This window comes from Oryx dammah, unplaced genomic scaffold (assembly GCF_014754425.2).
Source record: "Oryx dammah isolate SB20612 unplaced genomic scaffold, SCBI_Odam_1.1 HiC_scaffold_17, whole genome shotgun sequence".
Classification (NCBI taxonomy): Eukaryota; Metazoa; Chordata; class Mammalia; order Artiodactyla; family Bovidae; genus Oryx; species Oryx dammah.
In genome coordinates, this window is record NW_024070201.1 from 28,364,261 (window position 1) to 28,387,821 (window position 23,561).

At 41.2% G+C, this 23,561-nt stretch overlaps 1 protein-coding gene and 1 non-coding gene across 4 annotated transcripts in view; one reads left to right on the forward strand and one right to left on the reverse strand.

Annotated features, from left to right (window-relative positions):
• KMT2A (lysine methyltransferase 2A) overlaps nt 1–23,561 on the forward strand; it is a 77,957-nt gene that overhangs the window by 14,960 nt on the left and 39,436 nt on the right. For all 3 annotated transcript variants that reach the window (XM_040258107.1, XM_040258108.1, XM_040258109.1), the window contains 8 exons: nt 11,182–11,251; nt 14,118–16,771; nt 18,070–18,247; nt 19,109–19,343; nt 20,842–20,906; nt 21,553–21,930; nt 22,261–22,334; nt 23,309–23,440. In XM_040258107.1, the coding sequence (XP_040114041.1) occupies nt 11,182–11,251; nt 14,118–16,771; nt 18,070–18,247; nt 19,109–19,343; nt 20,842–20,906; nt 21,553–21,930; nt 22,261–22,334; nt 23,309–23,440 (3,786 nt within the window). The remainder of the gene's footprint in view (nt 1–11,181; nt 11,252–14,117; nt 16,772–18,069; nt 18,248–19,108; nt 19,344–20,841; nt 20,907–21,552; nt 21,931–22,260; nt 22,335–23,308; nt 23,441–23,561) is intronic.
• TRNAE-UUC lies at nt 6,800–6,873 on the reverse strand. The gene has a single exon. It is a non-coding gene; the product is annotated as a tRNA-Glu (tRNA).

The window sequence follows — 23,561 nt, forward strand, 5'->3', positions numbered from 1 at the left end:
CCTCCTATTCAACTTTGGACACCTTTTGAACCAGCTGACCACTCCTGTCTTGAGACACTCCTTTCTTGCGTTCTGTCACACCACACTCATCTATTTTTTTTTTCATCAGTTATTAATTTTCAGTATTCTCTATGGCTTCCTTCCATTGCTTAACTCACCTGAATGTTGGAGTCACCTAGGAGTCTGCCTTTGGCCACCTTCTTTATCTGTGCACTTGCCTAGATGACCTCATCCAGGCCTTATCTGTATGCAGAGGACTCCTAAATCTTTGTCTCTGACCATTGACTACTTCTTGGAGTCCCAAACCTGTATTTCCAGCTGCCTCTTTGACACTCCATCGGCATAATAAGAATAAGCGTGATTAGCACTTACTGAGCGTTTGTGGTAGGCCGGGCAGTATTCTGAGTGCTTCACAGGTATTATCTCACCTAATCATGCCCACCCACTGCGGTAGCCACTACTATTCCCCAACAAGGAAATGTGTATCCATTGAAGTGCTTGGATATCTAGTAGGTATCTTACACTTGCCATGTCCAGAAAGTCTTGATTTTCTCCTTTCTCCTTGTTTCAGGATGACTCTGCTATTTACCCAGTTGCTCAAGTCTAACATATAGGAGTCATCCTTGATGTCTCCCTATATTCATGTTCCAAATAACCCATCAGGAAAATCTGTATTACCTTCAGAATACCTTAAATGCAACTTCCTCTCATGCATTCTTCCAGCACAAGAAGTGTTAGCCATTACAGTCTTCTGGCTGGACTATTCCCTTATCTCCTTGCTCGTTTTCTTACCTCACTAAAGTTTGTTCTTCACTCGGTGACTGTGGATTCCAAATGTAAATCCATCAATTCTTACTGTTCCCTCCTTCAAACCTATGGGCGTCTCTTCCCCATCTTCCCTCTCCCAACTGCTTGTGTAAATCCAGGTTCCTTCTCCTCCTCTGCAAAGCTGTACGTGATCTGGCCTCTGGTCGGTCTGCTTCTCCTGCACCACCTCTTCTCGTCTCTCTCCTCTGCTCCACTGCCACACTGGCCTTGTGGTCTGTCACCCATGTCATGCTCTTCGTTCTCTGTAGGCCTTTGCACCTACTATCTAGCGAGAAAACTGTGTCATCTGGATCTTTATATCTCTGTCTTTTTCTCATCATTTAGGTCTAAACCAGGGTTCAGCCAGTTTTTTCTGCAAAGGGCTGAATGGTCTCTGTTGCCAGACTCCCCTCTGCTGTTGTAGTCTAAAGAACAGCCGTAGACGATACAGAAACTGGGACACAAGGGGCTGTGTGCCAATAAAACTTTTACTTGTGCACCATGAAATTTGGATGTCATATAATTTTCATATGCATGATTCTTCTGATTTTTTAACCATATCAGTCAGTTCAGTTAAGTTGCTCAGTCGTGTCCAATTCTTTGTGACCCATGGACTACATGCAGCACGCCAGGCCTCCCTGTCCATCACCAACTCCCGGAGTTCACTCAAACTCATGTCCATTGAGTCAGTGATGCCATCCAGCCATCTCATCCTCTTCGTCCCCTTCTCCTCCTGCCTTCAATCTTTCCCAGCATCAGGGTATTTTCAGATGAGTCAGTTCTTTGCATCAGGTGGCCAAAGTATTAGAGTTTCAGCTTCAGCATCAGTCTTTACAATGAATATTCAGGACTGATTTCCTTTAGGGTGGACTGGTTGGATCTCCTTGCAGTCCAGGGGACTCTCAAGAGTCTTCTCCAACACCACAGTTCAAAAGCATCAATTCTGCAGCGCTCAGCTTGCTTTATAGTCCAGCTCTCACATCCATACATGACTACTGGAAAAACGATAGCTTTGACTAGACGGGCCTTTGTTGGCAAAGTAATGTCTCTGCTTTTTAATAAGCTGTCTAGGTTGGTCATAACTTTTCTTCCAAGGAGCAAGCGTCTTTTAATTTCATGGCTACAGTCACTATCTGCAGTGATTCTGGAGCCCAAGAAAATAAAGTCTGACACTGTTTCCCATCTATTTGCCATGAAGTGATGGGACCAGATGCCCTGATCTTAGTTTTCTTAATGTTGAGTTTTAAGCCAACTTTTTCACTCTGCTCTTTAGCTTTCATCAAGAGGCTCTTCTTCGCTTTCTGTCACAAGGGTGATGTCATCTACATATCTGAGGTTATTGATGTTTCTCCCGGCAATCTTGAATCCAGCTTGTGCTTCCTCCAGCTCAGTGTTTCTCATGATGTACTCTGCATATAAGTTAAATAACCAGGGTGACAATATACAGCCTTGACATACTCCTTTCCCGATTTGGAATCAGTCTGTTGTTCCATGTCCAGTTCTAACAGATTTCTCAGAATGCAGGTCAGGTGGTGGTGTATTCCCATCTCTTGAAGAATTTTCCACAGTTTATTGTGATCCACACAGTCAAAGGCTATGGCATAATCAATAAAGCAGAAGTAGACGTTTTTCTGGGACTCTTGCTTTTTCGGTGATCCAGTGGATGTTGTCAGTTTGATCTCTGGTTCCTGCCTTTTCTCAATCCAGCTTGAACATCTGGAAGTTCACAGTTCATATACTGTTGAAGCCTTGCTTGGAGAATTTTGAGTATTACTTTGCTAACGTGTGAGATGAGTGCAATTGTGCAGTAGTTTGAGCATTCTTTGGCATTGCCTTTCTTTGGGATTGGAATGAAAACTGAACTTTCAGTCCAGTCTTGTGGCCACTGCTGAGTTTTCCAAATTTACTGGCATATTGAGTGCAACCCTTTCACAGCATCATCTTTTAGGACTTGAAATGGATCAACTGGAATTCCATCACCTCTACTAGCTTTGTTCATAGTGATGCTTCCTAAGGCCCACTTGACTTCCCATTCCAGGATATCTGGCTCTAGGTAAGTGATCACACCATCGTGATTATCTGGGTCGTGAAGATCTTTTTTGTATAGTTCTTCTGTGTATTCTTGCCACCTCTTCTTAATATCTTCTGGTTCTATTAGGTCCGTACCATTTCTGTCCTTTATTGTGCCCATCTTTGCATAAAATGTTCCCTTGGTATCTCTAATTTTCTTGAATAAATCTTTAGTCTTTTCCCATTCTGTCGTTTTCCTCTATTTCTTTGCACTGATCACTGAGGAAAGCGTTCCTGTTTTTAAACCATATAAAAAATGTTAAAAAACCATTCTTAGTTCATGGACTGAACAAACCAGATGGCAGGCTGGATTTGGCCTGTGACCAACGGTTTGCCAGTTTTTGGTAAACTATCACTTTAGAAAAGCATTTCCTGACCATCCAAGTGAAAATAACTCCCACAGGTAACCCCTCATCAATCTTTAGTGCCCTCATTTCCTTGTCATATATTTATTTTCTCATGGGTCAGAAATTTTGTCAGTTCTTCACCTGTGTGTCTTTAGCATCTAAAACAGTGTTTATTGACTATATAATACTTGCTGGAATGACTGAATATCAATGACATTTGAATTTTAACTGTAGACTGCTATCTGGTCTCCCTTTATTCAATCTCTTTCCTACTCTAATTTCATATGTATATATTTAAATATCCTATGTAGAAGAAACAAATTTCAGAGTTACACTTTTTCTACATTTGAGACTCAAAAGTAGCTCCTGCTGTTTAGTGGCTGAATTTTGACCATCAGTTCAGTTCAGTCGCTCAGTTGTGTCTGACACTCTGTGACCCCATGAATTGCAGCACGCCAGGCCTCCCTGTCCATCACCAGCCCCCGGAGTTCACTCAAACTCACGTCCATCGAGTCAGTGATGCCATCCAGCCATCTCATCCTCTGTCGTCCCCTTTTCCTCCTGCCCCCAATCCCTCCCAGCATCAGTCTTTTCCAATGAGTCAACTCTTCACATGAGGTGGCCAAAGTACTGGAGTTTCAGCTTTAGCATTATTCCTTCCAAAGAACACCCAGGGCTGATCTCCTTTAGAATGGACTGGTTGGATCTCCTTGCAGTCCAAGGGACTCTCAAGAGTCTTCTCCAACACCATAGTTCAAAAGCATCAATTCTTCGGTGCTCAGCTTTCTTCACAGTCCAACTCTTGCATCCATCCATGACCACAGGAAAAACCATAGCCTTGACTAGACAGGCTTTGTCTAGTCAAGGCTATGTTGGGAAAGTAATGTCTCTGCTTTTCAATATGCTATTTTTCAATTTTTCAGTTTTGACCATACCATTCTAGAATTAACAAGATTCTGATAGTTCATTTGTCTTTGATCTTGGCCCTGCTGTGGCTACCCCTTTCCAACCAAATCAGTTTTTATCAGTCTCTGCATCTTATTTCTTACTTCTCTCCACTACCCCATCCCATTTATTGTAAATTAGCCTTGTTCCATGTACTCTTGCCTGGAAAATCACATGGACGGAGGAGCTTGGTAGGCTGCAGTCCATGGGGTCGCTAAGAGTTGGACATGACTGAGCGACTTCCCTTTCACTTTTCACTTTCATGCATTGGAGAAGGCAATGGCAACCGACTCCAGTGTTCTTGCCTGGAGAGTCCCAGGGACGGGGGAGCCTGGTGGGCTGCTGTCTGTGGGGTCGCACAGAATCGGACACGACTGAAGTGACTTAGCAGCATGATTTATTTCCTTCAGAGCAGCATGCTAAAAACCTTTTGTGGATTGTGAGCGTCTTTGAGAATCTGAAGAAATTTGTGTCTATCTGGCAGATGCCCATGTAAACAAGTTTTGCCTGTGATTTCAGAGAAATCTCTAACCTTTCTCTTGCTTGTCAACTTGTCCACTGCTCATTGCATGCTTAGCCTCTTTCCTGATGTGAGAGAACTCCCCTCCACTGCACTTTGTCTTCATTTCCTCTCAGAGTCCACCCCACCTTTGCATCCCTTTTCCATCTATTGCTGATTTGCTGTTGAGAAATTTCAGCCTCTCCCTGACTGCTGTGTCCTCCTTCAGCAAATGAACAAAACAGCTCAAAAAGTCATCCTCGCAGGCCCGTCCCTGGGTTGTGTCCATTCTCTCCTTTCCCATGTAATTGAGTTTTTTCCAAAAGAGCGGTCTATACTCACTTCTGCTGCAGTCCCTTTCCAGTCACACCTCCACCCACTGCACTTGGGCTCCTCCTGCCTCTAACACTGCCTTGAAGTGGACCTCAGAAAGGTCATAGGTGACCTCCCGATTTTGATAACCTCTGTACAAGTTTCAGTCCTTCCCCAGCTCTGCCATCCCTTGATGTGTGTTCTTCCCTTGACTGTTTCGTACTTAGATATCTATAAGATTGTTCTCCTTGGCTGTTCCATCTCTTTCTCTTCCCTAGGATTCCCTTTCCCCTGTAGATGAAGGGTGGGTATTCCCTGGGAACTCTCCATGGGTCCCCCTTTTCTCTCTGTATTCTCTCCCTAGGTGACTGCATTTATATGTACAGTTTCAACATTCATAAATTCACTGAATCAGATGCATTTCCTCCAGATGGTTCTATCTAACAACTTGGACAGACATTTCAAATTCAGTTGTCTAAAGTGATTTCCCTTCCTCCTCATAGAAACTTCTTTAGTCCCAGTCTTAGAAATATCACCATAAACTTGCACGTCTTTACAGATAACCCTTCATATTAAAGCCATGTACATTTTGCCTCCTAGCCATCTATGTAATCTGCGCTTCTCAATCCCCAGTGCCACTGCAGTCATTTTTTAACTGTTCTTACTGCCTCTGGCTCTAAAGGTAATCTCCGCTTCCCCACTGCTGTCATAGTGATCTTTTGAAAATATAAATCTAATCATGCTTCTCTCCTGCCCGAAAATGTTACTGATGAGCTGGAGCCCTCAGGATGAGGCCTGCACTTCCTTGAAGAGAGACTTCAAACTCATAAAGGCATTTAAGACCCTTCATGATTTGCCTCAGCCTTTTTCCCCTTCAACATCTTATGCCTCTTTCCCACATCGGCCAGGGCCTCAGCTCTGCTGAACTGTGTGTAATTTCACTCCATGCCATGCTCTTTTGTACCTCTGTCCTTTGTATGTGTTATTCTCTCTGCCTGCAGTATCTCCCTTCAACCCTAATTTATTATCCTTCAGAAGTTGGAGTAAGCTTTTCATCCTTTCTGCAGTGGTTTTCCTGGCTCTTCTCCTTGACTAAGTGAGTCACCTTTCTGCTGTGCTTTCATATTCATTCCTCTGGCATGGCAGGAAACACACTGCATTCCATTAATTTTTAAAAATCTTTCATTTATTTTTAACATTTAAAAAATTATAGTTGCTGTATAATACTAAGTTACAGGTATGCAATATAATGATTCATAATTTTTAAGGGTTGTACTACTCCATTCCTAGTTATTATACAAGATTGGACACTTATTCCATTGATTGAAAGATCTGTTTGTCACAGACTAGCAGATCCTTGAAGGCAGAAACTGTCTTTTATCTCTATATTCATCCCTTAACCCAGAAACGGGCTTATATATATTTTAATGAATGAATGGGTGAATGAATTGATTTAATCTCTCTTACCAGCCTAGAATCCCATGGATAGAGGAGCCTGGCAGGCTACAGTCCATGGGGTTGCAAGAGTCGGACATGACTTAGCAACTAAACTACCACCACCAGGCTGAGGTCAATCTCCCTGTGTATTCTTTTTTTTTTTTTTTCCCCAAGGTTTACTTGTTTGTTTATTTTATTTTTGGCTGCACTGGGTCTTGTTGCCACGAACAGGTTTTCTCCAGTTGTGGCGAGCTGGGACTCCTCTTCCTTGCTGCGCACAGGCTTCTCATTTCGGTGGTTTCTCTGTTGCAGAGCATGGGCTCTGCGGCTCAGGAAATTGGTAGCTGTGGTGTGCACGGTTAGTTGCCCTCAGATGTGGGATCTTCCTGGACCAGGGATCGAACCTGGGCCCTCGGCAGTGAAAGTGCCAAGTCCTAACAACTGGACCACCAGGGAATTGTAGCCGGTGACACACAGAGAAATGTGCCAGCAGAAGTCATAGCTAACGGGAATAAATTCTCAAAGGAGAAGTGTTACTCTTTAACTGGAGCTACTGAGATTCACTGTATGCCTCCTTGATGTTTCTTCATCTTCTTTAGTTCTTAGTAATTTTCTTAGTTCTGTGGCCTCCTCATATGATGGAACCATGTATGATGATATCAAAAATTATAAGCATTCAAAACAAAGAGTTTCAAACAGTCTGTGGTTATGGATGTTATTTGTGAGTTGATCCATCAGTAAAACCTTTGTAGTTGAAGAAATTCGGTATTTTTAAACCAAAAAGAGTAAACATTTTGGAGACAGAAGGGTGCTGAGTTACCTGCCACCTAGTTCAGTGCTCTGAAGTGCTGAGGAATCTCACAAGAAAAGAAAGGAGCTATGAGCAGGCACCCAAAACCTTATTCACTGAGGGCCAGATGTGCCCAAGCTTGTTTATTAGAGTCGTTTTCAAAGTAACTTTGGAATCTCCACATAAAATTGGGAGGTGGGAAAACTCCAGGTGAGTGATTTCTGCTCTAAGGTAAATCAGGAGTAATTTAGGGGAGGAGATGAAATCTATGCATTTTAGTTGGGAGTAGGGAGGAAAACACATCGGCTTCTATCAGTTGCAAGTTAGATCAGATGTCACTCGTATTCCTAGGAACTGTGTCACATCTAATCACTGCAGATGATTTAGGTCTTGATTACTTAAACTATCTCCGATTTCTAATGCTGGAGTGGTGCCTAGAACAACACTGAGACGTGGAGATAGACATTGCCATCCTTGGGAAGAATTTTGAAATGTGTTGAATATTTCTCCATGAACCTAATACTAATACAAGAGGAAGAATGAACTATTCTAAGATTTAAGCCAGTTTTTTAGTTCCAGAATATGAATTACATAGTAATTTATCCTTCACTGACATTTGAAAGGATTTTGAAAGGAAGACTGAGATTGGGCCCCTGCCTATCTGCCTTAGATACTTCTTGGGAGCAGAGCCATCGTGTCTTACTCCTCTTTGCATCAGGAACAGATAGTTTATAAGTGGTTTTTGAATGAATGGACAAGTAAAAGAAAGTGCTTTGTTTGCAAAATTGTCCTACTAGTACATAATTCCTTGAAATATAGAACTTCATGTGTTTTTCTAAAATGTCTTCATCATTACATTTTATATGTAAACATTATTGTCTGTAATACTTATTTTGGGTTCACTTAGGTTCTCCTGTGGAAAATATTCTTTATCGCTTCATCACAAATATAAGAGCCATTAAAGGATTAAAATCCTGCTATTAACATAAAATAAAAATCCTCAAATGTTAGGATATTTATGGGTAATGTAGAATTTGCTGTTAAAGATATGTTTGGAAGTTCTCAAATAACCCCTAGAGATTAGGGTGGGGGTAATAAATTCTACACATTTATTATTTTAGAATTAACTTTCACTTAGGAAATGACATTAGCTTCATTGCATTCCTAATCTCTGGAAGCTAAATATGATTTAAGGTCTTAGCTTGGCAAGGATATTTTTCTATCTTTGGTGGTAAGGAAAGGATACAATTTTGATGATCTCTTCTCCAAGGACATCATTATCCAGAAGGAATAGGTTTGTTGCCTCTTGCCTATACTTTGTCTTGGAGTGCTGTGCTCATCAGAGAAAGCCAGAGTGAAAAGTGTAGCTGGCTGTTTGGGCCCAGTTTCCAGAAATACTTGGTCCCATGTAGCATGGTATCTCCCTTTTCCTCTTTTCAGGGCTGCTGTAGTGCCAAGTGAAAGAAAGTAAAAGTGTTAGTCACTCAGTTGTATACGACTCTTTGCGACCCCCCATGGACTGTCACCCTACAGGCTTCTCTGACCACGGAATTCTCCAGGCAAAACTACTGAAGCCAGTTGCCTTTCCCTTCTCTAGGGGATCTTCCCGACCCAGGGATTGAACCCTGGTCTCTGCTGCATTGCAGGCAGATTCTTTATCATCTGAGCTACCATGGGTTTAATTGCAGCTCCTCTTTGTTATCTTTTTGTAGACATTTGGACTTAGTCTTTTGATTTCTAGGCAAGTCTGATTCCCTGGAAAGCCAGCACTGTTACCTTGTTTACTGCATCTTTCAGGAACTGATGAATTTAAAGGGGGTTATGGGAGAGACTGGAGAGGCAGAAAGAACTTCACTTGTAGCACCTTTTTGCAGGATTTTTTCTCCCAGTTCTTTCTCAGCTTGGGGGACTTTTATATGGAATTGGAAGTTCACAGTTAGTGGACCAGAGCTCTTTAACATAACAATGATGGCTTTTGTTTTTGACTAAACTGTCTGGATTGTTTAAACAATGGGTGCTTATTTTTTTAAGTGTGCTTAAAGAAGTCAACCTGTCAATATATTTCAAATGAAAAGAAAGTTCTTGGATAGAAGTAAAGTCAGTCTTTTCTTATTCCAACTACAAGGCCACAAAGAAAGAGTTAATGCTTTCTGTCATTTTGGAAAGTACTTGGAAACTTTAAACATTGGCAGTTAGTTTAATGACTGCTTGATAGCTCTGTAGTACTCTGTTTTGGAGTAGATTGAATTAGGGTTGTGCAGCTACGTATTGTGAAAGTTTAAAATATAGAACATAGCAATGTGAATCTCATGTTTCTTTTAAAGATTAATCATCTTTCATTATTTCTGTTTTGGTTACTTTACCTGTTGGTTAGTGTGTGGTAGAACTCTCTTGTTGCAACACTCTCAGAGCATAGAATTTATGCAATTAGCAATGTAGTCCCCTGGTGTAAGTGTTAGAAAATCCCCAGATGTCTTTGTGAAATGCATAGACTACCAGGTTGTTCCATAAGGATAATGCCGGAAAAGAATGAATTAAATCAAAAACTTGAAGGATTTGAAAATGGGCTTCATGTTACTTTAATAGTAGCTGAAAAAATTTGTCGAATTTTGTAGTATAGATAATTTATTGGATTCCTCTAAATATTTCTAGTTTTAGATTTTAGCCATTATGGTACAAAGTTCTTTGTAACTAACTGTATGGTCTTGGGTAAGTCATCTGGCCGTTTGGAGCTTCAGTTTCTAAAATCACATCAATAATAATAACTACAGTGTGGATGCCACATTATAGTTTTCTGAGTGTTTTTACATAAATTACATAACTTCTGTAAATTATTTCATTTATTCCTTGTAACACTGCAATAAATAAAGACATTGAGACCTCAGACTAACCCTTCCCTCTCTTCAGTGGTGCCATGCATCCACAAACAAGAGTCGGACTGGTCCCCTCAAACTGGGGGGGCTTTAACTGTTTGAATTTAATTTGGGGATTATCAGTATCAGTTGAAGGTACAAGAAAATCTGTCTTTAATTCCTTAATTTGTTCTTTTATGTGGATTTTGTTTCTGGCATCTGAAATTCTCTTTCTTGTCTCTTTCTAGAAAGAACTCTTAGTCTCTGAATTGGTGAATGTCTATTAATCAAGTTGTTTAAATGGACCGTGTTTCTTGAGAATTTGTTCAAAATTGGTTAAATCCTTAGTATTTTTTTTTAAGTAGGTTAAAAGTTAGAGGGAAAGAAAAGTTTTTGCCTTTTGCCTTCTCTAAGTACAACTGAAATTAAAGTGCTTTCTTCAGTTATCCTTGGATGCATTTCACCCTTTATGTGGTCAATTCACCATCCTTTCACAAATGCTGCTGCCCACCATTAAGTCTCTTATCACAGGGCATTTAAAAATGATGCCATAAAATGCATGTTGAGAATCTTTGGATCTCAAATGTATAGAAATCACATCTAAATGTCAATTCCTGAGTTAAGGAACTGACTATTTTGGCAATTTCAGTCTCTTAATATTTAGTAGACAAGAAATTATGATACTATAGGTTATTCCTTATGTGTCTGTAAACTTTACTTGTTGAAAATATTTTTTTATTGGGGCTGTGTATTTCTGCCATTGTACTGATTTGCTTACTTGAGTTAAAGTCATTCTTTAATTGTTTTGGGCTGTATCTATAGGTTGAAATTTAGGACTGTCCCCTGTGTACTGTGCACCAAAGGTGACTTATCAATGTTCAGTTACTACACAGCTCCTGTATGTCTGTATTGAAGCCATATGGCTGGGTTTATTTATTTCAGTATTAAGTTATTTTATAATAATATCCATAGGAATGATGATGATTGATATATAGAGGCTAAATTTTCCAAATTCATTTGTGTCTCCTCTGGGCATTTCTTTGGGATATGTTCAGATTTGTGGGTTTGTGTTTTGTTTTTTTTTTTTTTTCCTGATTTTAAAATAATTTTCCTTTGTTGTAGGATGAGCAGTTCTTAGGTTTTGGCTCAGATGAAGAAGTCAGAGTACGAAGTCCTACAAGGTCTCCTTCAGGTATGACCCATTAAACATGCCCCGTTAAACACAGGACGCCTTGAAGTTTTGTTTGTTAAGAGACTGTGACTTCCCCTTGCCTTCTTTGCATGTAAAAGATGGTCTTAGATTTCTTTTGGAGAAATTGTTCCCTTTCCCTCACACTAAGTAGGAAATGGCTTATGAACTAGCCCTCTTTATGGGGCTCTTCTCTTTTAGATCACTTTTGGTTTATCTTTAATTATGCTTCTCTATGGGAAGCACCTGTGGCATGGGGCTAGATTTCTCTCGAATGCTTATAAAACTTGGTAGGCAAATTGAAGGTTACTTACTAATGATAGCATCCTCAGATTTATGCATTTTGAATTGTACAAATAATTTGACCATTGTTTTATTTTTTATTATTATTATTTTTTGACCATTGTTTTAAACAGATGAAATTTGGTCTACTTTTGTCAAAGAACTAAAAACAAAATATTGGCACTCTATGAAACTGTTTTACCTGATCCTTGAAAAACTATGTTAAAGAAAATAAAAATGACATGGGTGTTTCCATTTGTTAACAATATTTGCCATTGTTCTCATCAAGAAAATATCTAGAATGAGTTGAAATTCTAGACTTAACAGCAGTTTCCTGCGAGATGATCCTCAGTGGAAATAACATCTAATGGCTTGCAGAATTCTGTTCTGTATAAGAGAAGGAGATAGATCTTATGATGAAAAAAAATTCCCCACTTGTGCTGCCATTCTGACTTCTTATATGGTTGTCTTTGATTTTATGTAGATAGACAGGCTAGTTAAATATGATGTTAGCCGTGCTTTTGGTTCTTGTTGTTGACGTTTGTGATTGTTTGTTATCATTTGCATTTCATTCAAGAGTCATCATGTACTACATAGTAATCTAACTCAAACACAGTACGTTAACAATTTTTCCTTTCCCAAGTGGTGATAGTATTGCTCTTCTAGCTGGAAGGACTTAACCAGTAGTATTCCTTTACCTGTGCCATTTAGAAAGTAGCAATTTTCTCTTTTAAGATGTGATAAAATCTTAAAACTTCATATCAGAAGGTGATTTTAGAGATTGTCTAGTCTAACCCTTCACTTATAGATAACAAAATGAGGCCAGGAAAAGACTCGCTGAGCAGTTACTTCTAACTGATTTGTGAGTTCTTTGAGTATATTGTGGATTATGGAAGTTAGCAGCAGAGCTGGACTTTTCTCTGTTGTGCCTTTTTCTACGTGTTCACCAAAAGTTTCTTGTAAAAGATGGATTGAAGAGGTTTTCAGAATTAATAAAGGCCTATGAGTGGCCACATTCAGATTTACCAAGATTATAAGGAATCTTGTGATGTACATCTGGGTAGAGTTTAATTTTTTGATTCACAACCCTTGATGGCTTCCTCTTGTTTTTTCCCCCTTGGCTGTCAGTATATCTTGAATATTGTCCTTTTTTTTTTTTTTTTAAATTAAAAAAAACCCATCTATATACTTTATTATTTTAAAGAATTGAAGCATAGTTTTTCTGCTGTCCTCTAGTCCATTTTGTTGTAATTTGTTGTAATTAGTATATACTGAAAACAGATATGTGAATCCTTAATCTGTTAAGAGAAGTCTCAAGTTAATTGGTGAGGAAAGCATTTATATTTAGAAAGCTCAACAATCAGACCTTTGTTGATTTCTGTTCTGTTAGGAAGCCAGTTCCATAGTCTAAAATGTTCATCATAATGGCATAAATCTCTTCTGGTGCCTTGTTAGGGGAAGTTTTAATCTCAGAAGAATGTTGAGTCATATAAAACATTGAAAAGTCATGAGAGAAGAGAAGATGTGACAGACGAGGCAACTCTTATTTATACATTTAGAAAGTACAGACAATACAAAGAATTTTAGGGAGTTCCCTGGTTGCCTAGTGGTTAGGATTCTGGGCTTTCATTGCTGTGACCAGGGTTCAGTTCCTTGTCAGGAAACTGAGATCCCACAGCAATACCCCCTCCCACCCAAAAGAAAAGAATTTTAGAAAACTATGGTTTTCTGAAGCCTCTTAATACATAGCAAATTGAGTTGATTAAAAGTTGGCAGATTCCTTTTATTTAGAATAGAAGAAATCTGATTTAAATAGTCAGTTTGCTCTTGACGTCAATTATGGTTAAATCTTTTTTGTAATTTAAGACTGGTTCAAGAGCCTATAGGTAGGGGAGTAGATTAACAGATATCTCATGCCATTTCACTGATTAGTTCACCTGCCACTGAGTTCAGTGATCTTTTTCTGATGTCTCATGAATGAAATTTTTTTTTTTTCAGTGAAACTTTCTTAACTTACTTTGGCAAAGCAGATTGAAAATATAGGAAGCTGAGCAGCCTGTATAAGTTGGTGTATTATTGTAATCTATGGAAGTTGGTATATTATTGATTGGAGAGCACCTTGTTCATATTTATTAAAGCCAAAATTCTGAGTTGAAAAAAGTGGGATGACTTACTATAAATGTGTTCTCAAATGTTACCCTTGATGACTAGAATCTGGAAAAGGTCATACAGATTTTTTTAAAACAGATTTTTTTTTTAAATTCAGAAAAAAAGCCTTATTCACCTAAAGATGTAAGAAAATTAGTTTTGTATATTAACTGCTCAGTTGAAAACCTCTTTGATTATCTTAGTTTTTCTATCAAAAAAGGAGTTAAGGGTTCTTTTAGGTAGAATGTTATTTACTTGATTTATTTGAGGCTGGTTTTTGGTGAAAAGAAACTTAAGCACAATAAAGATGTTTTATTGAGTGATTAAACCCAGATAGAGTTCAGTACAGAATGACTTTTGCTAAATTATCTTCAGTTTAGTTAAGACCTAGACTGCAAAGCTAAATATATGCTCTTCATTGTTTAATTTCTATACACAGTTAAAACTAGTCCTCGAAAGCCTCGTGGGAGACCTAGAAGTGGCTCTGACCGAAATGCAGCTCTCCTCTCAGACCCACCTGTGTTCTCCCCTCTAAATAAATCAGAGACCAAATCTGGAGATAAGATCAAGAAGAGAGATTCTAAAAGTATAGAAAAGAAGAGAGGAAGACCTCCCACCTTCCCTGGAGTAAAACTCAAAATAACACACGGAAAGGACATTTCCGAGTTACCAAAGGGAAACAAAGAAGATAGCCTGAAGAAAATGAAACGCACGCCTTCCGCTACATTTCAGCAAGCCACAAAGATTAAAAAATTAAGAGCAGGTAAACTCTCTCCTCTCAAGTCAAAGTTTAAGACAGGGAAGCTTCAAATAGGAAGGAAGGGGGTACAAATTGTACGCCGGCGAGGACGGCCTCCATCAACAGAAAGGATAAAGACCCCTTCAGGTCTCCTCATTAACTCTGAACTGGAAAAGCCCCAGAAGGTCCGGAAAGACAAGGAAGGAACACCTCCACTCACAAAAGAAGATAAGACAGTAGTCAGACAAAGCCCTCGAAGGATTAAGCCGGTTAGGATTATTCCTTCTTCTAAAAGGACAGATGCAACAATTGCTAAGCAGCTCTTGCAGAGGGCAAAAAAGGGGGCTCAAAAGAAAATCGAGAAAGAAGCAGCTCAGCTGCAAGGAAGAAAGGTGAAGACACAGGTCAAAAACATCCGACAGTTCATCATGCCTGTTGTCAGTGCCATCTCCTCGCGGATCATCAAAACCCCTCGGCGGTTCATAGAGGATGAAGATTATGACCCTCCAATTAAAATTGCCCGACTGGAGTCTACACCGAACAGTAGATTCAGTGCCACGTCCTGTGGATCTTCCGAAAAATCAAGTGCAGCGTCTCAGCACTCCTCTCAGATGTCTTCAGACTCCTCCCGATCCAGCAGCCCCAGTGTTGATACCTCCACAGACTCTCAGGCCTCTGAGGAGATTCAGGTCCTTCCTGAAGAGCGGAGCGATACCCCCGAAGTCCATACGCCACTGCCTATTTCCCAGTCCCCAGAAAATGACAGTAGTGACCGGAGAAGCAGAAGGTATTCGGTGTCGGAGAGAAGTTTCGGATCCAGAACCACGAAAAAATTATCCAGTCTGCAAAGTGCCCCCCAGCAGCAGACCTCTTCCTCGCCCCCTCCACCCCTGCTGACACCACCGCCCCCTCTGCAGCCAGCCTCCAGTATCTCTGACCACACACCTTGGCTCATGCCTCCAACCATCCCCTTAGCATCACCATTTTTGCCTACTTCCGCCGCTCCCATGCAAGGGAAGCGAAAATCTATTTTGCGGGAACCGACATTTAGGTGGACTTCTCTAAAGCATTCTAGGTCAGAGCCACAGTACTTTTCCTCAGCAAAGTATGCCAAAGAAGGTCTTATTCGCAAACCAATCTTTGATAATTTCCGCCCCCCTCCACTAACTCCTGAGGATGTCGGCTTCGCGTCCGGGTTTTCTACGTCTGGTCCTGCTGCTTCAGCCCGATTGTTTTCACCTCTCCATTCTGGAACAAGGTTCGATATGCACAAAAGGAGCCCGCTTCTGAGAGCTCCGAGGTTTACTCCGAGTGAGGCTCACTCTAGGATATTTGAGTCTGTAACCTTGCCTAGTAATCGAACTTCTGCTGGCACATCTTCTTCAGGAGTATCTAACAGGAAAAGGAAAAGAAAGGTGTTTAGCCCTATTCGATCTGAACCAAGATCTCCTTCTCACTCTATGAGGACAAGAAGTGGAAGGCTTAGCACTTCTGAGCTGTCACCTCTCACCCCACCGTCTTCTGTCTCCTCCTCGTTAAGCATTTCTGTTGGTCCTCTTGCCACTAGTGCCTTAAACCCAACTTTTACTTTTCCTTCTCATTCCCTGACTCAGTCTGGGGAATCTGCAGAGAAAAGCCAGAGGCCAAGGAAGCAGACTAGTGCTCCAGCAGAGCCATTTTCATCCAGCAGTCCCAGTCCTCTCTTCCCTTGGTTCACCCCAGGCTCCCAGACGGAACGAGGGAGAAATAAAGACAAGGCCCCCGAGGAGCTGTCCAAAGAGCGAGATGCTGACAAGAGCGTGGAGAAGGACAAGAGTAGAGAGAGAGACCGGGAGAGAGAAAAGGAGAATAAGCGGGAGTCCAAGAAAGAGAAAAGGAAAAAGGGATCAGAAATTCAGAGTAGCTCGACTTTGTATGCTATGGGTAGAGTTTCCAAAGAGAAGGCTGTTGGTGAAGATGTGGCCGCTTCATCTTCTGCCAAAAAAGCAACCGGGCGGAAGAAGTCTTCATCACTCGATTCTGGGACTGATATTGCTTCTGTGACTCTTGGGGATACGACAGCTGTCAAAACCAAAATACTTATAAAGAAAGGGAGAGGAAATCTGGAAAAAAGCAACTTGGACCTCGGCCCAACTACCCCATCCCTGGAGAAGGAGAAAACCCTCTGCCTTTCCACTCCTTCATCTAGCACTGTTAAACATTCCACTTCCTCCATAGGCTCCATGTTGGCTCAGGCAGACAAGCTTCCAATGACTGACAAGAGGGTTGCCAGCCTCCTAAAAAAGGCCAAAGCCCAGCTCTGCAAGATTGAGAAGAGTAAGAGTCTTAAACAAACTGACCAGCCCAAAGCACAGGTACTCTTTTCCATCTTGCCCGTTAAAATCAACAATTTCTCAAGCCCCTTCTAGGAGCAGGTTTGAGGCTATTTCAGTTAATATCCAGTTATGGGAATCAGGAAAAGGTGGTGGCATTTGCAGTGGTCCTTTAAGAACAGATAGGATTTTGATAGGTAGAAAATGATAGAGGAACATTTAAAGAGGAGGAACAGTGTAGATAGAGACAGAAAAGTATAAAATATATGGGAAGAGCAGGGAATAGCTGGACGGCTTCATGAAGGCAAGCGATGAACTAAGACCCAAAGGTGCGTGGGGCCATATTACATCGAATGCCAAGTTGTTTGTACTTAATGGGTTTGGTGTGATGGAATCTCACTTAATTTTGAAGGTACATTTTTGCAGTCTAATTGTTTTACTGTTGTTGTTTGCTATAGAAAACAGGGACGGGGGGCAGATCTTTGCCCCTGTGTAGTGAGTGACTAGAACAGTAGATAATAGGTGTTTGCAGAATTCATATGAGAAGCACTTAGCCTCAAGTTGTGGTACAGAAAAGCTGTACAATTTAGTTAGTTAAGATGATGACAAACAGATCTTTGTAAAGTGCAGCACTTTTTAATTTTTTTACAAAGTGAGCTAGACACTGGCCTTTTATGAGAAAACCTGCCAATCTTTAGATTGTTTTTTAAAATTGCCATCTAGTAGTTGCATGTTTATATTGACATATCAAGGTTAAAATGACCACAAACTTAGGCTTCAATGTAATTCAGCGTAGTGGCACATTTGCATTTAGTAATTCTGCCATTTGGGAGGTCTCGCAGGAATATGATGAGACTTCTGACACCATTTTGGATGTTTTTGGTTAACCTCCTAGTGATAGGAGCTGCAGCTCCCTAAAATGTGAGACATTTCTTTGTGGAGCTGTGGCCTTTTATGCCTCCATTTGTAAGTTATTTCCCCCTCCTTCTCTACTGATCAGAGAAACAGTCTGTTGTTAGATAAGCCCTATTTAAGCGAGACTGAACTCCTTGATAATACAGACTGGCAGCTTGAATTTTTTTGAGGGGAATTTTAAGGAAGTAGTATAATTGGGAACAGAAGCTTAGTTGATTTCTGTTTTTTTATTTGAATCCATTTCTGCCAATTTTAGAAGTAGGTGATTTCTATATATTCATATGGCATATCAGCTGGGGATAACTAGAGTTGTATGTGTTGACTCTAGACTATAATAAGTTAATCAACTATACCTTGGCTTCATTCAATTTTGTTTTCAACACAGATGGTTGTTATTGTTTGTTCTGGGCTTGCCTCCTACTCAGGGTCAAGAAAGTGACTCCTCGGAGACCTCTGTGCGAGGACCCCGGATTAAACATGTCTGCAGAAGAGCTGCTGTTGCCCTTGGCCGAAAACGAGCTGTGTTTCCTGATGACATGCCCACCCTGAGTGCCTTACCATGGGAAGAACGAGAAAAGATTTTGTCTTCCATGGGAAATGATGGTAGGTTGGGGATGACCTTGGGTTTGTGTGCTGATCATCTTGCGGTTCGCAGTGGGCTCTGCACAGCATTGTATGTTAGGCTGGGCCCCCCAGGAACCAGATGTCAATGGGAGAATTGACCAGGGAAAGATCTTATTAGAGGAAATGCCTAAAATGTGGGGAAGGAGTTAGGAAAGCCTCAGGGAGCTGTCAACCTGCTCTGTAGGTCTGACCATAGTAAAGGAGAGCGGAAAGGAAGGCTGGGCAGAATCTTCCTGGAGGCCATGCAGTATGAGACAGCTCGGCAAGGCTGTCAGGGAGCCTTTGGGCAAACACGGACTGTCAGGGGAGTCTCATGTCTCCTCGGAGCAGGGCCTACCTTAGTGTCGCTGACATACTCGTCACAGACCGAGGGCAGCCCCTGTGGTGAGGGTGGCCTCTCTACCCCTCGATTTCAGAGTGCCGTAGCTGGGGCCCGTGGCCAGTTATGCTCTCTGTGGTCGGAGGTTCTGAGACATATTCTCATGGTTACCATATCGTACCTAAACTCTGGGTGACTGGTCAAGTGAAATTTAGAGGTTAGAGTCTTCAGAAGCCTTCAGTTCATATTCTTGACTTTTGGTTACACTGTATTTTGTTTTTAGTGTTTGGATTTCTGCTGCTGTCAAGCTGCAAGTTGTAGGCATTTAGAAACTTTTAAGTAATTACTTAAAACAGGCTCTGAGTTCTGCATATGACTATTATAGTGAATTTCATTTCTGGTGTTCCAGTTAGAAGGTTTGAATGTGTATACTGACATCAGTAGGTTGTGAGAATCTCCCCCCTCTGCTCATGGGAAGGAACCAGATACTCCGCAGAGCTGATGACGCATTCCTTTAACAGACAAGTCATCGATCGCTGGCTCAGAAGATGCTGAACCTCTTGCTCCACCCATCAAACCAATTAAGCCTGTCACCAGAAACAAGGCGCCTCAGGAACCTCCGGTGAAGAAGGGACGGCGGTCCAGGCGGTGCGGGCAGTGTCCCGGCTGCCAGGTGCCTGAGGACTGTGGTGTTTGCACTAACTGCTTGGATAAGCCCAAGTTTGGTGGCCGCAACATAAAGAAGCAGTGCTGCAAGTGAGTGCAGGTCCCCCCGGGGGGCTGGCCTTGGCCGCTGGCCTGGCCTGCCGCAGAGAAAACGTGTCCCGACACCCAGTGTGCTTGTGCTGAGTCTCTTCGAGTTCCACAATGAGTTGCACAGTTGGACTTTGTGCTGTGCTAGGTTTGGGTCGTGCTTAAATAAGAATACCTTGGGGGCAGTGCTGGGAACCCTCTATATTTGCTCAGGTCAATCAGGTAGCCCTTAGCCACATGGCTGGTTAGCACCTGAAACGTGTTTGGTGTGACTGAGGAACGACACTTAAAATTTTCATTTAATTTTAAACTTAGCCACATGCACCTAGAGCTATCCATGCAGTTCTGATGGGTTACTACTTAAATGCTGACAAATTTAGGCATAGTATTTGTTAGGTCAGCTGAAATTACCTTTATGGCATTCAGGAAATATTGGTGACATAAGTCTCTCTGCTCTCAAACTCTCAGAATGTTTTCATGCCTGTGGAAGCCTCTCCCACTGTGCACACAGCTTGCAGAATCTTAGTTCCCTGACCGGGAACTGAACCCGGGCCATGGCAGTGAGAGTGGAAGTCCTAACCACTGGACTGCCAGGGAATTTTCTGGAAGTCTTTATTATTCTACCTTTTCCCGCTTTTTTTAGTCAGTTGTAAATGCACTTTCTACTCTCTGGGATAATTTGTTTAAAATGGATCCAGAGGGTTGCATAAACAGAAATTTTGGTGTCTGAATATCTCATCAGGTGCCTGGCACCAGGAATAGATGTTATCCATAAATATTTGCTGAATGAATGAATAGCATAAATGACTTATGTAAAATATACTTGGGAAAAATGCTGCATTATTTACTTAAGGTGAGACAGTTTCTAGGACAAACTTGGTCGTTCTGGGCTTTGGTTTAGTCTGGCCCTAAGCAAGAATCTTGTCTTGGTCCCATTAGTGGAAAGAAGTGAGACAATTCACAGATCAACAAAAAAGGTACATGATAGCAAGATAAACTTGCATTAAAATAGGCGTTGCAGTGGATTCAGTTCAATTTTAGACTTCAAATTGAGTTTCATTAAGTTGAGGACTGAAATATATATATCCAAGCCCTAAGACAGACCCTGTAGCATTATAGTGGTAGACAAAGGACTTGTTGGGTAGTTTCAGTCCATTTTGTATTCAGATTACTATGAATATTAATCTCATAAGAAAGCAGAACTAATTTGACTATAAGAAATAATGACTGATCGTTTTATGTGGTGCTAGTCAGTACTGGGAAGCAAGACATTTGAGTCCCATTTCAAAAATAAATTGATAATTTCTTTAAATCCTTGAGGTAGGTGAAATTGCTGATCAAAGGATTCAGAGACTTGGATTTAATCTAAATAATGAGCAGTCCTTTTTTCAATTCCCAAAATGACCCTGAATAAAGTTTAACTGATTCTTGCCCTCAAATTAACTTGTTTCAGTTGCTTTTCCTAAATGAAGTTTGCTTATGGTATTCCTTGTTATTCTAGGATGCGAAAATGTCAGAATCTACAATGGATGCCTTCCAAAGCCTACCTTCAGAAGCAAGCAAAAGGTAGTGTTATAAAAACATCGTTTCCAAAATGCTTCCTGCTTTAATGTCATGTAGTTGTGTACACCTAGTGTAAAGAGAATACGAGATTCTTTTCAAGAACTGCTCTTTCAAGAACAACCCAGGATGGTTGTTGAAGCTGGGTGATAGGTACATGGATGTTCATTTTACTGTTGCTTGGAATATGTTTGAAAATTTCCTTAATAAAAATTTTTTTAAAAAATCATATAAAATTACATTATGTTTCATTTCCTCAAAATAATAAAAGCATACTGATTTGACTTACCAACTTGGCATTAACTTTCTTGAGCCTTTCAGGGTCAATGTTAGCTGTAGGAAACTCAGACTAAGATTGTTACATTCCTATACTTATATTTTATTTATTTATTTTTATCTTTCATTATTTATTTAAATAATGCTGGGCCTTCATTGTGGCACTTGAGCTAGAGAATTCTAGAGCCCATATCACGACTTCTCCAGTTGCAGCGTTGCGGGCTTAGTTGTGGCATGTGGAATCTTAGGATCAAACCCAAGCCCCCTGCATTGGTAGTGGAGTCTTATCCACTGGACTGCCAGGGAAGTCCTTTTAATTATATTTTCAATAGAATTTTCTCATGTAAAAAATCTTGCTTTCTGCACCCCCCTCCAGCTGTGAAAAAGAAAGAGAAGAAATCTAAGACCAGTGAAAAGAAGGAGAACAAAGAGAGCAGCATTGTGAAGAACTTGGTGGACTCCAGTCAGAAATCTACCCCATCGGCAAGAGAGGATCCTGCCCCTAAGAAAAGCAACAGTGACCCTCCTCCCCGCAAATCCGTGGAGGACAAGAATGAGGAAGGGAACACCGCGACCCCAGGACCTGAGGCCAAGCACGTGGCTACGCCCGCTTCCAGGAAGTCCAGCAAGCAGGTCTCTCAGCCGGCACCAGCCATCCCCCCACAACCCCCCAGCGCAGCACCACCGAGAAAAGAAGTTCCCAAGACTACTCCCAGTGAGCCCAAGAAAAAGCCACCTCCACCTCCAGAGGCAGGTGAGTGAGGACAGCAGATGGAGCAACCAGCACAGGACACTGGAGTCTTAAACAGCGTCTGGAAACCTGAAATGTCTGTTTTTAAGCCTTTGGTTACAGGAAAATTAGCTCTCTTCTAACTGTTAAATAATAATAAAAGATAGAAACGAAAACCAGTCAAGTTGGAGATACTGTGTTAATTTCCTATTTAAAGCCTAGAGTTTAAATAGTTTTTTGTTTTCTCTAATGCCCCCTTCCTCACAGGGCCATCAGTCCTAGAGTCATCATTGCTGTTTAGCATTAACTGAATGTTGAGTGGCATCTGACTGCAGTTTATTTTGAATCCTTTAGGTCCAGAGCAAAGCAAGCAGAAAAAAGTGGCTCCTCGCCCAAATATTCCTGTAAAACAAAAGCCAAAAGAAAAGGTGAGGAGAGATTTGTTTTCTCTGCTATTTCTCAAGCATGGGTTCTGTTCTGTAGGAAGGTGGCCCAGTCCTGAACCATTACAGGATTGAGTGATTCTGCATTTTTGCTTCTATGTAGATGGCAGTGGAGTTTCTTAAAATTAGCGTACTTCAGGTTTAAGCTTTAGCTCCCTTTTTTCCCCCTGGTTGTTTTCCCCTTCTTCGTAACCCCACATGCTTATGTGTACATTACAGGCTGCTTAGTATAATTTTTTTCCCCCTCTACATCCTTTAGCAGTATTTGTCTATAACAATCACCGTTCTCTGTGTCCACTATTTTTATTATGTGGAGACAGGTCTTTAAGAATCTTCTGATTCTTTCTGTGCCCTCATAGTGGTGTGCATGCCCGTCTAGGCCAATGCTTTGGAGCACATTGGCAGTGCTAAAAAGAGAGGCAAATGCCAAGTTCTTATTAAGTTGTGCTCCAGAGTCATTGTCTGCTTCTAACTGTGATGATGAAGCGTGGTCCTGCTGCAAATTTGAAATCACTGATGATCACAGAGCTGGGAAAATTGTCTTGAATCTGATAGGCAGGTTACACAGATGTGGAGCGATCAGCTCCAGATTTGATGTGTGCAACTCCCAAGATCTAGAACAGTGGTAGAATAACCTGCTCCCTTCTCATCAGCATGGCTTCATTGTACTGACAGCCTCAGCAGGCATCATGGACCACAAGGAAGCAAGATGAAGATGCATGAGAGCAAAAATCCTGGCTTGTTTTTTCCAGGGATATAATACATACTTGCCAATAAAATGCCTTGGGGGGGTTGGGGGGAGGGACTGAAGATTGCTTCTCTGTCTCTATAGGATACTTAAATGGGAAGCATGTTTTCCAGAACTAGTAGTACGGTTTGTTGTTTGTGTTATTATCTGTTGTGAGAGTGAAGGCAAGCCGGATGTGGATTTGTTTTTTATCCATCTTCTGTCCCCGCAGGAGAAACCACCTCCAGTCAGTAAGCAGGAAAATGCAGGCACTTTGAACATCCTCAGCACTCTCTCCAATGGAAATAGCTCCAAGCAGAAAGTTCCAGCAGATGGCGTCCACAGGATCAGAGTGGACTTTAAGGTAAAAGTGTTCAGTGACCACAGAGTGTACTGAGTATTATGGACTTTATGCATTTATTTAAAGCTTTTTTTTTTAACTTTTGGCTGTCTTTATTGCTGCACGCAGGCTTTCTCTAGTTGGT